At 45.9% G+C, this 16,093-nt stretch overlaps 1 protein-coding gene across 1 annotated transcript; it reads right to left on the reverse strand.

The window, feature by feature from the left end:
- Positions 1-537: 537 nt before the first annotated feature.
- Positions 538-11,524, reverse strand: LOC125530359 (D-3-phosphoglycerate dehydrogenase 2, chloroplastic-like). Its single transcript, XM_048694764.2, has 5 exons — positions 4,755-11,524; positions 2,031-2,407; positions 1,826-1,936; positions 1,632-1,727; positions 538-1,537 (listed from the first exon to the last, which is right to left on the reverse strand). Exons 1-5 carry the CDS (start codon positions 5,356-5,358, stop codon positions 863-865), a joined length of 1,863 nt encoding a protein of 620 aa, XP_048550721.2. The 5' UTR covers positions 5,359-11,524; the 3' UTR covers positions 538-862.
- Between the last annotated feature and the right edge of the window lie 4,569 nt (positions 11,525-16,093).

The raw sequence follows: 16,093 nt of genomic DNA on the forward strand, positions 1-16,093 counted from the left end.
GGCGGCGGAGCTGCGAGACGAGCGACGTGGAGGAGGAAAAAGAAAGAAGATAGCAAATGGATCCGACAGGTCTAGGGGGTGGAATTGGTGTAATTTACGATGGGATCGGGCTGTCGGATCCGACATGGCGGACATGTTCAGACGCCCCATATCCATCCCATATTTGGGTTGGATATAAGGTGTCAGTCAGCTCGGACGTTTGAGGCCTGTTTGAGAGAGACATCTAGGTTGAAAAATCGTGACCAAACAGTAACCGGGCAGCCTGCCCGAACGTATGAGGCCGATTTGTGCGCCCGATTGTAGATGCTCTTACGAATTAAAGGTGCACAAAAAAGTTCGCTTGCTATCCTTTTCCCAGGTGATGTTCACCGGTTATCATTACCCTGGAGTTTTCCCAGTTGGGTGTATTCTCCCTTGCTGGTTTACCGGTTGGCAACCAGCGCAAATCTCTCCCTTCCTCTTAAGTTCGTATTCGTAACTTTGTTTTTCTCCAACTTTATTATAGGCTTATAGCATCCTATTGTCTTTATAAGTAAATAAAAATAGAAATAAAATGACATGTAAATCATCACCATTACATACAAAATATTTGTGTCTGTATTGCAAGTTTGCAACACACAAACAATTATATCTAGCCAAACAATATAATACTATGATACGACTCTCCATAAACAAGCGCTAGGCACACAGGTTGACACACACAGCATATACCATACACACACATCGTTCTTATTCAAACGGAGGCCAAACCAAGGCGCCGTGGAAGGATCACTTCACCCCACTCCGCGTGGCATCAAACCAATATGATGTTGCTGCGATGCCACTTATTCTAGCGAGGAGTGGAGTGAGCGCCCCCCGTCCATCATAGCTCGAGGAACACAAACTCCTCGACGGCCGGGATGGCCCCAATCTTCTCGAGCGTCTTCTTGTCCGGCTCCTCGTCCACGCCGATGGCCATGATCGCCTGCTTGCCACGGGAAGTGCGGCCGACGCTCATGAAGCTGACGTTCACGTTCCTCTCCCCGAGGATGTTCCCGACCTTGCCGATCATCCCGGGCTGGTCGACCTGCCGGCACAGGATCAGGTTCCCCTCCAGACTGACGTCGACCTCGTAGGGCCCGACGACGGTCAGGTGGGGCACGCCGTACTTGACCCTGCCGACCACGACGATGTCCCCGCCGTCGCTGATCGCCCCGGCGAACCTGGACTGCACGTGCGAAAGGCGCACCTGGATGGACTCCAGCGGCGCCTCGGCGGCGGCGTTGTCGTGGGAGACCCGCTCCTCGGCGATGCGCAGGCCGCGCTGCTTCGCCGTGTAGTCCGCGTTCACGAGGTTGACGAAGGTGCTGGACACGGGCTCCACGATGCCCTTGGTGACCATCGCCCGGAGGAGCCTCGTGTCGAGGTCGTCGGGGTCCCTGGCTGAGGTGTACACCACCTTGACGCCCTTGATGCCGCTCTCCCCGGCGACGAGCTGCACTGCCAGCCTCCCCAGCTTCTCCGCCAAGGAAACATACGGAGCTAGCTCTGACATGACCTGTAAAAGGAAGAAACAGATTCAGAAGAAAGATTTGCCGCATAATCACAGTCTATCACCGACATCTCAACTTCTCAAGAAGCTTCGTGCGTACCTCTGCTGGGACCATGGGAGCATTCACGGCGGTCGCTGCGAGCTCACCTCTCAGTGCGCCGCCGACGGCTTCAGCAATTTCGATGGCGACGCCTTCCTGCAATGCGGCAAGTTCAAGTGCGTTGGTACCTCAAAAAGAGCGGCAAGTGGTTTGATTACATCCACTGAAACATTTATCGTAGCCAAGACGCCGACCTGCGCCTCCACTGTGCTTGCTCCAAGATGGGGCGTGACAGTGACATTCTCATGAAGAACCAGCTTGCTGTCCTTCGCCGGGGGCTCCACAGTGAAAACATCAAGAGCTGCCTGATCCAGATTGGCAAACAAAACCTCCACCTTTCAGAGAAATCTCCACACCGGCGAGCCAGAAGAAAGCTGAGAAGAGGAAGCTTCGAATCACCTGAGCAACTTTGCCGGAGTCCAGTGCCCTGACCAGAGCATCCTCATCGATCACTCCGCCCCTGGCCACATTGACGATCCGCACGCCGGTCTTCATCTTCCCGAAGGATTCGTCGTTGAAGACCTTGGATGTCGCCGGGGTGAGCGGCATGTGGAGGGAGATGAAGTCTGCCTTGGCGATGGCCTCCTCAAAGGACACCAGCTCTGCTCCAATGGCACGGGCCTTATCGGCCGGGGCATAGGGGTCATGGGCAATCACATGCATCCCTAGCCCTTTCGCTCGCCTTGCCACCTCTGAGCCAACCTTTCCAAAGCCCATGATGGCAAGAGTCTTTCCAACTAGGGAAACTCCAACGTACTTGGCTCTTTGCCATTTGCCTGTGGGAAATCAGTTCAATACTTTTATTAGTAAGAATGAACGAGTTCACTCGCATCACCTGTGGAATTTTTTTGCTTTTGTATTCTGTGATTAAAAGTTACTCCCTCCATCCCGAATTACTCGTCGCTCAAACAGATAATCTAGCACTACAATATGTCTAGATACATCCGTTTGAGCGACAAGTAATTCCACGAAGGAAGTATTTAAGTGTTAAGTTTATGCGACAATGTAAACATGCAAGATAGGAGCATAATCAATTTGACATATCTAGATTGGAAACACTGCCAAGGGCCTCTTTGATTCGTAGGATTTTGAAAATGTAGGAATAGAAAAAGTATAGGGTTGAAGTTTCATGCCCACTTGAATGTTAGCAACAGGATTTCCCCACACTCTGTTACACCCTCCCTTGGGGGACCCAGTTGTTAAACGGCGAGGTGAATTCATCGTTAAAACTTCATGGTAAAAAACTGAAAATACCTACTAGATAGTTAGATAGGATCATATAGCAACTTTTGCAGGCAAAACAAAGGCAGCCTACATCCATCGAATTTCCTCCTTGACAACGCATAATTTTGTTTGGCTTCATAAGTGCCAGAAAGCAACAAGTTCCAAAATATCAGAGACCGATTTTGCCTCTACATGTAGCACTAAATTTTTGCCACATAGCAGATGAAAATGCTAAAGTTGAACAGGGATCATATTCCCCACTAAGCTGAGGTATCATGCTTGGGACCCATCAAATTTTATTAGTTTCATATTGCCAAAATAGTTTTGCACAGATTCCTCAGTACGAAAAAGGCATCATCCTGCTGAATTTGCAACCGCTTATCACGAGAAAGGTAAAGCCCAACGAAAGTGGACCAGAGAATCTAAAATTATATTCCACTTCCGTTGCTGCTATTTAGTAGTACTACTAAGTAGCAACCATGACATTCAATAGTTTTCATACATATTCACTTTAGTACGCTTCAGTGTGTGATTACACTTAGATTCGCAAAGATGTTGAAAGCATAACTTCCTACTATCTGAACTAATCCCAGAAAGCAAAGACTCCTCACCCACAGCTTTGATGCACCCCTTTTGGCTACACTGGTAAGCTGTCATGATCTTCAAACAGACTTCAGAGACACACAAAAGATGCAATATACTGTACTCAATCAATCACCCACGGCAAGCAGCTCGTCGATATCACAACCAAAATGTCATCTGAAGGCTCTTACCAAATACATTGTTCATTTTCCGTTGTAACGGTTCATCATACTGATACAGTTGGGTTATGGGGGTCATGCGTGTGTACTTTTCCTCCGTTTTCAACACAAAGAGGGAGGTACATTTGTTTATTTTTGGATTTGAGTGCATACAGCTATTACAAAGTGATTAAAAGGAAATCAAACTAGAGATTAATGCTCTCGTGGAGTCACCCTGACAATTGATCTGCTTTTTTTGAGCTGAAACCGTAGAACAGTCGTTCTATGGTAATTTTATTAAATATTATAACTTGCTAATGGGGCATTTTTTATGTTCACAAGTCGAAGGCTGATTTTTCGAAGAAAACCTATCCTGAATATCGTCGGCTCAATCATTGCTGGCTAGTAAAGCGAAGAGCAAAATACTATAATCCCAAAGCAAGCACACGAGCAAACCTCAATTGATCATACGTACTACTAGCTTGTGTGGTTTTTACTTGACTGATGACTACCCTTATATCAGAAAACAGCAAATCTAATTTCCATTGTATGAGCTGACAGAAAAGGAGAGAAGGTAGCAAGGGACAATTATTTCATGGATCAAGACACGTACGCAAGCCTGTGGTCACGACGGCTTCTTTGGTGGTGCCAGCCTAGAAAAATGCGGGTCCTAGCGACGTGGCGGTGTTCATAGGACGCAATAATTTAACATAGGCTCCAACGGAGAGATTCAATCGCCGTCATGCAGAATTTACTTTTGAGCTTTAGTGGTTACTTTTTTGTAGCATGCCGCTTCATCCACCTCCGCTTTGGTTCGCCGGCTATTACCCTCTTTGATACGACAACCGTTGCTTTCTACTACTAGCATTGATCCTAAGTATTGAAAGGTGTCCGTCTTAGACACAATATGTCCATGTAAAGTCTAAATTTACCTTTCTCTCGCACCCAACACCACTAAAGTGACACCACCAAATTGGAAATTTAATCACGTGTTCCTATTCTGAGGAGGAGTGAGCGCCAAAGATTATTTGTGGTGTTAATCTGCCGCCCTCCTTCAGAATCGGACGTCGATGTCAAAAATAGTGCTAAAATCTGGAACAATGGCAACTAAAACGGACGTAACTAAACACCATCACAAATGAAGCGATCGGTCACTCACCGGCCTTGAGCGCGGCGTCCGCCTGCGAGACGTTGCGGGCCATGCAGGCGAGCAGCGCGATGCCATGCTCCGCCGCGGCGACGGTGTTGGCCGTGGGGGCGTTCACGACGAGGCACCCCGCCTCCGTCGCCGCCTGCAGGTCCACGTTGTCTATCCCGACGCCGGCCCGGCCGACCACCCGCAGCCGCCCGCGCCCCGCCTCCAGCACCTCCCTCGTCACCTTGGTGCCGCTCCGCACGATGAGCGCGTCGAACTGCGCCACCTTGGCCAGGAGCTCGGCGGGGGACATGCCGTACGCGTACTCCACGTCCGCGAACTGACGCAGCACCTCCAGCCCGGCCTCGCCCAGCTTCTCCGCCACCAGGACCGCAGGCTTCGCCAGCGGCGCCGAGTCCGACACGGAGCGCGAGATCCGGCGCTTCGGCTCAGCAGAGGTCACCGGCACAGTGGCCGCCGGCGACGACAGGATCGTGGTCCGGGCGCGGAGAGCGCCGGAGCGCGCGAACGGGATCGAGGGCGCGGCGAGGCGGGCCGGCGCCGCTCTCGTGAAGGTCCGGCTCGCAACCCCGTGCGGGCTCGAGAGGAGGGCGCGTGAGGCGGACATGTTCAATCAGGCTCGTGCCTCACGCCGGTGATATCTGGTTACCGGAAGAGAGGGAGGCGGAGGAACAAGACTGGTCTTTTCTCTGTTGAGGCAAAGTAGGAGGAGCAACGATTGGCTGGTTAACGCGAGGGTATGGGGAAGTTGGTGGAGGTTATTTTGGGGAAATAAATTTTGACGGGTGGATGGGGCCGGAAATTATTGCTTGGGGGCCCTGGAAATGCAATACATGGATTAAGACATGAGAGGAACACACCAGGAAACAAAGCTCAAAAGTGGAGAAGTACCCCCAAAGCAAGCCCTCTGCAACACAGATGGCTCCAGATTGTATAAACCTCCATCGTCCACGTGCCAGGGATCACGTGGGGGGATGGCGCATCGCCCTCGTCGGAGTTGGAAGACGGCAAGCCGCTCTGCCCCGAGTGCGATGAAGCCATGTCTGGCTGAGGCGAGCAGCAAGCGGGGGAGAGTATTTTGAAGTACAAGAACGTTGGGGTGGGATGCTAGTACTTAAACTAGGGTTGCTAAACTGATCAACAGAGCCTTAAATACATCACAGAACAAAAAGTCTCTGAGAAAATTTCCCTTCTATTAAGCGATAAAAAGCAATTGACGAAGTCAGCAGAAAGTCCGTGAAGGAAGGGACCAAACTTCGACTCGATCCACATGGATGAGCATGCCGTACCGCGTTGCTCCGGGCGGCGGCGCCACCCGGCGGTTGGGTGCCAAGAAGCCCTGCATCTCCTTCACCTTCCAGCGCCGCGCGGCAGCACCCATAGCATGTGCTTGGTGGGAATGTGGGCGACATCCCATGCCCAGAGCCAGCAGACAAAAGTCTTGGTGTCGCCACGCTCGAGCGTTCTGTCGAGAAAGTCCACGTGCACCTTGTCGCGAAGGAGACCACGCCTTTCAGGGACCAGTACTGCATCTGCACCTTCTCGATGACGACCCTGGCGTGGAGGTTGAAGTTGCCGAAGCCCGCATGGTCATGCTCATGCCACGAAGCAATGTTGAAGACGGCGCCATCGACCCGGAATGGACCTGCGCCTGGCAGCGTTGACGTGGTCCGCCGGCTGGTTGAAGATAATGAATAAATGCTCTGGATGGTGAGCCGTCAAGTCAGCAAACTCTACCGCCCCCCTTGTAGCGCTACCACAGGCGGCCACATAAGACAACTCAGATCCCCGTGGCGATTCGGTGGAGGCGTTCTTCGCCGCCGCCAAGAAGCCATTGGCAACCTAGGCCGTGGTAGACTGCATGGCCAACGAGCTGCAGGCAGCGGCTAACGCTGCGGTCGCAGCCCCGCTGGACTTCATCAACAGTGAGCAGAAGGAAAGTGTGGGTCCCGAAGACCAGCTGGATGTGTTTGGCCCCATGCTCTCTGGCCCACGGGCGAGCCCAGTCAATTTCCACCGCCAAGCCCCACCACCCGCATGCACCATGGAGGTCCAACTAGGCGCGGTCACCCGCCAGGTCTGCCAGCTAGAAACCGTCAGCGACGAGGAGAGCATCTAGCCCCGCCGCCTCTTTCGAGACATCCCGACTCTAGTCTTCGCCAACGCGCCTCCCCAACACCCCACAGTCCTGCCCAAGTCGTGTGCTGCCTCGGTCCCCGTCGCCACAACGCGCGCCAGGCTGCGATCGCGTCCAAGGCCACAGTGGCTCACTGAGCTTCTCTTCGCATTGTCAAGGAGCTCGGGCTGCTTAGGCCAAAGGAGAAGATGACTACTAAAGTGGCAGAGGCGCTAACTCACCGTTTTGATTGGGGGCAATCATATTCGGAGTGGCTGAAATTAAGAAAAAACTTTAAACTTATTTTGCCTCTCGCCGTCAAGAACAAATAGAAAAAGAATTGGCTCAAAGAAAAGAAGTCTTGCCAATTGGTAAAAGCAAAAAAGAATGACGATTTGAAGAGTGAAAGTGTACAATTGAAATGGCTGAATCAACTAGTGTGTGTTTTGAATCCATCATATCCAAAAAGGCAAGTATCATTATGAAAGAGCATGGCAAGTATGGCAAAACAACCGTGTTTGATTTTTCTAAAGTGAACCTACTTCCTGCCCTATGAGTTTCGTCCCATAGAAATTGATGAGCCTAAAGGACGAGAGCAAGTAGCTGAACAAAGTTTGATTGACAAAGATCTTCGAAGTAGTGATGCACAGAATCAAGAAAAAGAGGACTGCAAGGTGTTGGGGAGTCATCCAAAGGCAAAGCAAGATATTGTTCAAGTCACACCACCATTATGCTCTCCCAATATATTTGAAGAGGTATGTCTAGGAAATAATTTGCCTATTCTCATATTTGGCCATAACTTTGCTGTCAGTGCATCCATTAGAAAAATCCATATAACAAATCTTGAGAGACCAATGAAGAGGGGTAATTTATTTGTTATATCCATCATGGGACAAGTATGATACGAGGGCACATTCTACATCTTATTTTCGACCGTCTCACAACCGATATCTAGCTCCAAGAAGATCAACATTTGATGAACAATCACATGTCAAAGACCATTTCAATCATAAGAAATCGGTCCGGAGCTCAAGAGAGAAGAAAGAGCCGGTCAAACAATTATATCGCATCAAAGAAGATTGTCGTAAGTGTGCCACTTCGGATTTGATTTCAAATGGCAAATAAACAATTAAGGTGTTGACATTGGCTACTAAAAGCAATGAGATGACGCAATCAATTGTTCAAAATCCAAAATGCCAAACCTGAAGAAAAGAAGTTGGGAGCGCATAAGGCCAAGAAAGAGAGACCCTTGTCCAAAATGGAATCACATCCGAGGTGCCCGCTCGGCTTATCGTATTGGCAAAATAAGAAATTGCAAAAGCGTAGTGCACAAGAACTTGAAAAGAGGAACATGCCATGGGTTCCCAAAGGAAGTACTCTAAACAAGAATAATGTGCAAGCTTGTATTGCAAGAAGTGCAGCGAAGGCAGGAAAATAGTGAAAACTATGAACAACTAACATAAGGTTTACATCTAACCACCAGAATCTTCGGTTATCACATCATCCATATTCTTCAACCATGTCATTGATGCATATGCCATGTAATTCATCACCAGGTATGATTGGTTATCCCCCATTGGCTTATTTTGATCCATGGATGCAATACAATTTCCTAGGTCATGAAAGGGTATTACCAAATCACTATACATTTGATTAGCTACATTTTTTGTTGCTGATTCAAAGGATCTAAATATTTGGTTTGTTATTTCATTTGTTTATTTTGGATATACATGCTTTGGTGGATGAAGTTTACATGAACCTTGTGGTAATGGCCGATATTTATCTATCGCCCAAAGAATATATCTAAGCATGACAGGTGTGGTATTCTAACATCGTACTTAGTTTAATTAGAGACCGAGACAAGGTATGCATTCATTTAAAAATATGCTTATATCAATATTGCTTACGTGGAGTTGAGACATTATAATTGATCCATTCAATATATGTTGCATAGACCAATTCATAGTTGTAGAACTGGTGAGTGCGCTTATGCTTTGGCTGGATATGATTTGGCTCATTAATTTATTATATATGAAAAGCCAAATCATTGTTAGTTTTATTGCTGAGCATTGGACAGAGGTCATGCATAATATTTATATTCACATGGTCTCTCTAGTACCATGGAGATTATATTTTGATGGTTCAATTCATACCAATGGTCAAGGTGTCGGTGTTATTTATATATATCTCCTTGTGGTTCTATTTTGTGAATCCTCATGCCGCTCAAAATATTTTTGCATAAATAATCAAAGCCGAATATGCATATTATTCGGTTTGGGGCTTTTGGTTGTTATAGGTGCTACACATATTGAGGCTTCCGGTGATTCGTTATAATTTATCTTGAGGAATGCCTAGATGTAATATTCACCTTGGGATGCTTTAATATGGCTCATATGTCTAGACATGACAATTGGCGAGCAAATGAGTTAGCACAACAAGCATCCGGCTACCATATTGATAATGGTGTATTGCATATGTATCAATAGCCGATGGTTAGTGTCACCGACAAAGGTAAGGCCGAACTGGATCCCACTGCTTCGGCCACTAATGAATTTTTTGGCAAGCGAAATTAGGGATTGAGGAAAGTTCATTGTTAATTATATCCAAGATACTAGCAAAAGGGTGGACAATACAGATGGCTTTGAGATGCACAATTGTATATGAAAATTTTATTGTCGAATTGTTGATGGTGTTCTTTTCAAGCGCTTGGATGAAAACTAAGCAAGGAATTGAGGAAGTTCCACCAAAGTTTGCATCAAGAAAGTTTAAGAATGCAATGGCCGATATATACTTATCATCCTAAGCATACAAAATGGCCAATGAAGTGTTGGTATAGTCCTTAGAACGGACTCGGTGAAAGTTAGTTTTTGGCAAGCTAGCTTTGCCAAAAAATAGGGGGCATGTGTTGATGCTCAAAAGTGACACAATCGTGAAGAGAAGCTTGATGGTATAGCAAGATGACACCAAAATTATGGTTGGAAGTCACCATTGGATAGCCTTCTTTGAGAAGATCAAGATGGATATGAAGGTGGTCCAAAATAGAGCTCGACCGTAAAAGATATGATAAATCCAACGAAGCATATGTTGACATCAGATTTTGGCATGGCTAGAAACACAATTAAGATGGCCTCAAATGAAAATAGTTGCTACACAAAAAAATCTTTGTCTCGTCGAAATAGTCGATTTTGATATAAAAATCATCATAATCCGAGGTTGTATGCATCATGTAGAGCCAAAATAAGGTTAGGGACAGAAGCTGCACAATCTCTTTGGACAGACAAAGTGGATTTGATTCGGTGAGACCAAATGGATGTCAAAAAAAATTTCATGAGACACCCAATGCACTCGATGAGACCGAGTGAAACCACTCAGGAATTTCTAAGTGGGACACAGAAGAGTACATAAGAGCAACTCTAGCAGACCCCGCAAAATGCCGGCCCGCAAAACGTGTATGCAGTTCGCGCAAAACAGCTTTTACGGGCCGGCGCGGGCTGGCACAGATGCAGACCCTCCAAACGGATCTGTAAAAAAGTATATTCGCGAAATATGCTTTTTTACGGGTCGGCTATGCGGGTTCTGCTCTTTGCGCCGCTGCATCGTCGCAAATCATCAGCCCGCAAATCTCAAATCCAACATAATTCAACAATCGAAAACAAACTGAATTATTCAAATCAAACATAAAACAATAACCATCCGTATTACAAATAATTATTCAAATCACCGTAGCAAACTTAAAATAATGCAATACGAAACTTGTCATGAATACAAATACAAATGAATACAAAAATTAGTCACTGTCCAGCCCTTTGCCAATGGTGCTCAATGAAATCTTCCTGAAGTTGAAAGTGTGTGTCTGCATTTTCAATCTCCTTGTATGTCTGAAGAAAAGCTCTAATGCGGTTTGGGTCTCTAGCTGGTTTGACACGGCTACCCACATTATTATGAAAGAATTCTAAGTCCATTCCTCTCTCATCTTTAAGAATCATATTGTGCAGGATAACACGCCAAGTCATATCATATTGTGCAGGATAACACGCCAAGTCATGATGTTCTTCAGGGTTTTCTTATCCCAAAAACGAGCAGGACCTCGGACAATAGCAAACCTAGATTGCAAAACATCGAATGATCTTTCAATGTCTTTTCGGGGTGCCTCTTGCACCCTTGCAAATTCACATTATTTTTTTGTTTTGGGTTCTTTGATGCTCTTGACAAATGTGCACCAAGGAGGATATATATCATCTGCAAGATAGTACCGCTTTGTGTATTCATGCCCATTGATAATGTAGTCGCAAGAAGGAGCATCACCGGTAGCAAGCCTAGCAAACAAATGAGAGCGTTGCAAAACATTGATATCATTGAGTGTGCCGGGCATACCAAAAAAGCAATGCCAAATCCATAAATCCTCGGATGCTACAGCCTCTAGCACAATTGTTGCATCACGAGACTTGCCACAATACATTCCTTGCCAAGCCTTGGGGTAATTTTTCCAATTCGAATGCATACAATCAATGCTACCTAGCATCCCAGGCCAACCTCTCCTCTCATTAGCTGCCATCAATTTCTTTGTGCCATCTTCATTTGGTGCCCGAAGATACTCGGGACCAAAGACACGAACGATCACTTTCGCAAATCTACGCGCAAACTCAATTGTGCTATCTTCACCAATGCGAAGATACTCATCAGCATAGTCAGCCGGGACGCCATATGCAATCACCCGCATAGCTGCGGAGATTTTTTGATATGCACTAAATCCCTTTAAGCCCGTGGCATTCCTTCTCTAAGTGAAATACCAGCAATTTGCCTCGCAAGCTTCAACAATTTTCACAAAAAGGGATCGGCGCATTCGGTACCTTCTGCGGAAGAGGTGTGCAGGATATGTAGGATTCTCCGGAAAATAATCTTGCATCAACATCTTGTTTCCAAGATGGCGATTCCGCGGAATGCACAGACGCCCGACAGTAGATCCTCGCCTCCTCTTTCGGTACTCGTCTTCATGCTCCTTCACGGCAAGCGCCATGACCAATGTTTGCTTCCGAAAGGTCGCAAGCATGGTCTCCACATCCAAGTCGTCCGAATCGGACGAATCGGATAGCAGGAACTTCTCGCACGGGGTCAACTCCATCTACACGCACGCCGGCACGTCAATCTACTACACAGCTTACGAAAATCATAAAAAAGGGGACTAACCGGTGGCGAGTGATCCCGGGCGGCGACGAGGGTGGTGCGCTCGACGGTGGTCGGTCCCAGCGGCGGCGGCGACTGGGGGGCGGCTCTTCTCGCCGGATCCGGAGGGGCGGTGCAGCGGCTCGGCACGGGAGGGTGTGGGGTGGCCCCGCGGAGCGATTCCGCCCGTAGATATGGCCGGAATCGTCGGCGGCGGGCGGGCGGCGGCGGAAGGAAGGGGGAAAAGAGCGCGGGCTGAAATGTCCCTCCCGCCAACTGCTTCTCTATGATGCAGGGCACCGCAGCCGCGAGGGGGAAACCCGCGTTTTCCCGGGTTGGGGCCGGAAATTTGCCGCGCCTCCTAAATTTTTTTGCGGGCCGGGGCGGGATGCGGGGTCTGGTCGGGCAGGCTTTCCAGCCCCCACCCGCATTTTGCGGTTATTTTGCGGGTCGGGGGCTTTTGCGGGGTCTGCTAGAGTTACTCTTAAGGTTGGCCATGTTCACTCGGTGAGACCGGACAAACCACTCGGAGGCTCAGAATGGATCCGAAAAATTGCCAAAGATTCCTGTCCGAGTTAGATTAGGGTTTTTTATGTTTTGGATGAAATTTTCAGTCATTTCCTTGTACGGGAAGTCCATCCGCCTCATAAATAGATGAGAGGTGACGACCGATTGAGCAACACACAATCGACAAATCGATCTATGCCTTTTTTACCTTTTACCTTCTCCCTTATTCTTCTTCTTCCTCGTTCTTCATTCGTTCATCTTGTTGCAGACGGTGAACCTCGAGGTCCTAGGGGCGATCAGGTCGACCTAGGGCAGCCTATATTTGCCGCGCGCCCTGACTGGGCCTCTCTTGGGCGTGTGAGGTTTCGGGTCTACAAAAGCGCCCGTTGGATTGCTTGCATACCGTGCTTCTCGTTAGGTCTCCTTCAACGTGAGCTGCAGTGCATCATCCCCGGCATTGAGAATACACAGTGACGTGTTCATGTGCGAACATCTACTTCCAGATCAACCCCCCCCCCCCCCCAAATTACACCGTGAGGCCCAGTTCCCCTCACTTTCTAAATAAATCTTGCAGCACACCCTGTAGCTTCAAAACCGTAAAATATGCCTTAAGGGTGTATTTGGTTTGAGGACCAAAATTCATGGAATGTCATGGTTCCATTTCCGAGGAATCGGTCGGTTCCGTTCTTGTGTTTGGTTGAAGATAGAAAATGGCATGGGTTGGTTCTGTTCCTGCGTTTAGTTCTAGGGATAGAAGGAGGAGAATCTGATTCCACTCATCTCTTTCATAGGAATTGTCAGGCTACTTCCATATGGATATGGTGTAAAATATGAACAAAAGTATCGCTTTGCATCTTTAGCAAACGTAAATTCGCAGGGGCACGCACCTACGGAAATGTTCGCAGTCGTTGATCTACGATGTGATCCAAACATATGTTCTCACCAAAATTGGTTGAAAATGGATGAAAATTCTTAACCCTCTGAATACGAGACATTATACGTGCTTATTTTAAATTAATATTTCTGTGGGCTATTCTTATATGTCTTTTCTACCTATGCGTATGCCACATCACGTTCTGTTACACAAACTGTTCAACGAGTTCCCTACACTGTTCAACTTCTTCTTTCGTTCTTGTCATGTTCCGCTCTTCGGTTCCGGTACTGTTTCCTCCTCTCCTTTCTATATTTGTTTTCCTTCTCTACAATTACTTTCCTTTACATGGTGTGGACTCATCAGTTCGTCCGGTCCCGCGCCTTCGCAAATTCATGCCGCCGTTCCTCCCATGAAAAATTGCTACACTTTTTTTTGCAACTTTTGATTTTCTTTTCCCTCAAATATTCATCCATCTATTCTCCAGCACTCGCAAATTCATGCCATCGTCCTTCCCATCAAAAATTGCTACACCTTTTTTTTCAATATTTGATTTTCTCTTCTGTCAAATATTCATCCTTCTATTCTTCAACACTTGCATGCTTGTACTGTGAAATATTATTTTGTTGAAAGACGTCAATGCCTTCCTTATGAATTTGCCCCTACCAGATACCATTTCGATTTCGTTCTTCAACAGCTTTTTGTATGATTTCATTTCAATTTCAGTCCTAACATTTTGGTTCTTGTTCTACGAATGACTTTCTTTTTAGCAAACTTACTCAGTAGCTTCAGTTTTGAACGTACGAACTTGTGCACATTCTGCTGCTCAAATTTATATGATTTATTACTGTGCGCACCTAACAAGTTGTGTCGCCGAGTTACCTAACATTTATTTTTGTGGTGTGCACTCCGCAGACGCATCAAATTCTCTATCGCTCCTCTTTCTCCCTCGTCTTGTTCCTTTCAACTGTCGTCGTGTAGATCTACTCTCTTTAGACTCCTACCATACATTGCTTCCACCACTTGTCGGAAGTCGACGACCATAATCGTCAACAAGGACTACAGATACTACCGGTGGTCATCTACATTCCCCTTGCAACTCACGATACAAAAGAAAATCCCAATGGACCTAAATGCAGTTCATGAAATGGATGTAAGTCACTATGTATCCTTCTTAATCTCGTCCAAATCAGGTCCGACTACTTTTTTTGTACTAAACTCTCTGTTGGTACTATTCTAGTGCCCAATTTGTTACGACTTCAGATGCTTGTGCGATGAGGACAACGTTTCGAAGAACAACTGCTTCTCCCTCCTTTTTACACCAAACTGTAAAGAAAGAACGATAAGTTTCCAATACTTATTCCAATCTTGTTCATCAGATGTCTGATTTGCTTGTTAGTTCATTATAGCTTTTTCCATAACTACGTGCTCCTTTATTGACTAAACAAGATGTAGATCCAACATTCATTCAATTGCATGTGATTATTTCATCATGTTTTCAAAAAAATTCCTATTAGTCCAACCTAGAACTCGTACCGACATTTTGCATACTGTTGGATCAGTATGCAAGGATACATCAGTTCTGTTTGGATACCAATTTCATATTCATGTCTACCTATCTGTAATTTTCACGTTTTTGTAACATCACAATTCTTACATTTCAATATTAAGCCTACACATCGTCATACGAAATATAGTCTTTACAGAAAATAATCTCACCAACATACAATTTTCTTTTTGTAAGAATATCCAGTTCATAGTTCTCTGTAAGAACACTTCTTTATTTACTTCCATTTTGACATCCCCTGCTTTGCAAGAAATGATTACCTTAAACTCGTGGGCATTGCAATATATGTTGCAGCTTTGCTTGAGACAAAAGAAGGGTTCACTTTTGTTGTGGATGTCGCCAGTAATCAAGCAAAAACATATTTCACTGGTAACTCTTGGACACAGTTCTATATGTGTACCACCGCACCTTAGTTGATAAAGAGATGCACCTCACTTTACGTTCCAACCCAGATCGCTCCATATCTGTCCAGCTATTCATCCATGTATGTATCTTACTACCATAGTTTTGTCCAAATTCCCTTCTCTCGTACCTCCACATTTTTATAACATTATCATTAGTTACTACTTGTACTGATACAACGTTCTTTACTACTACATGTTTTATCCAAATTCCCTTCTCTTGTACCTCCACATTTTTTATAGTATCATCATTAGTTACTACTCCTTTATGAAAAAAAATCATTAGTTACTACTTGTACTGATACAACGTTCTTTACTAGTACATCGTTCTATCCAAATTCCCTTCTGTTGTACTTTGACATTTTTATAGTATTATCATTAGTTACTACTTCCTCCGGTCCTTTTTACTCCGCGTTTTATATTTGTCTGAAGCCAAACTTTGCTAAGTTTGACCAGATTTATATTAGAAATTATTAACATCTCTAATACCTAATAAATATAATACGAAAATATATTCCAAGATGGATCTAATGATTTTCGTGTTGTTATGTGAATGTTAATAATTTTTATATAGACTTGGTCAAACTTTGAAGAGTTTTACTTCAGACAAACCTAATATGCAGAGTAAAAAGAACCGGAGGGAGTACTTGTACTTGTACGTTCTTTACTCCTTCGCCTGAAGTTCCACCTTACTATCTTACTAACATTTCTTATATA

The sequence above is a fragment of the Triticum urartu genome, chromosome 3A (assembly GCF_056163025.1).
Source record: "Triticum urartu cultivar PI428250 chromosome 3A, HENAU_Tu73, whole genome shotgun sequence".
Taxonomy (NCBI): Eukaryota; Viridiplantae; Streptophyta; class Magnoliopsida; order Poales; family Poaceae; genus Triticum; species Triticum urartu.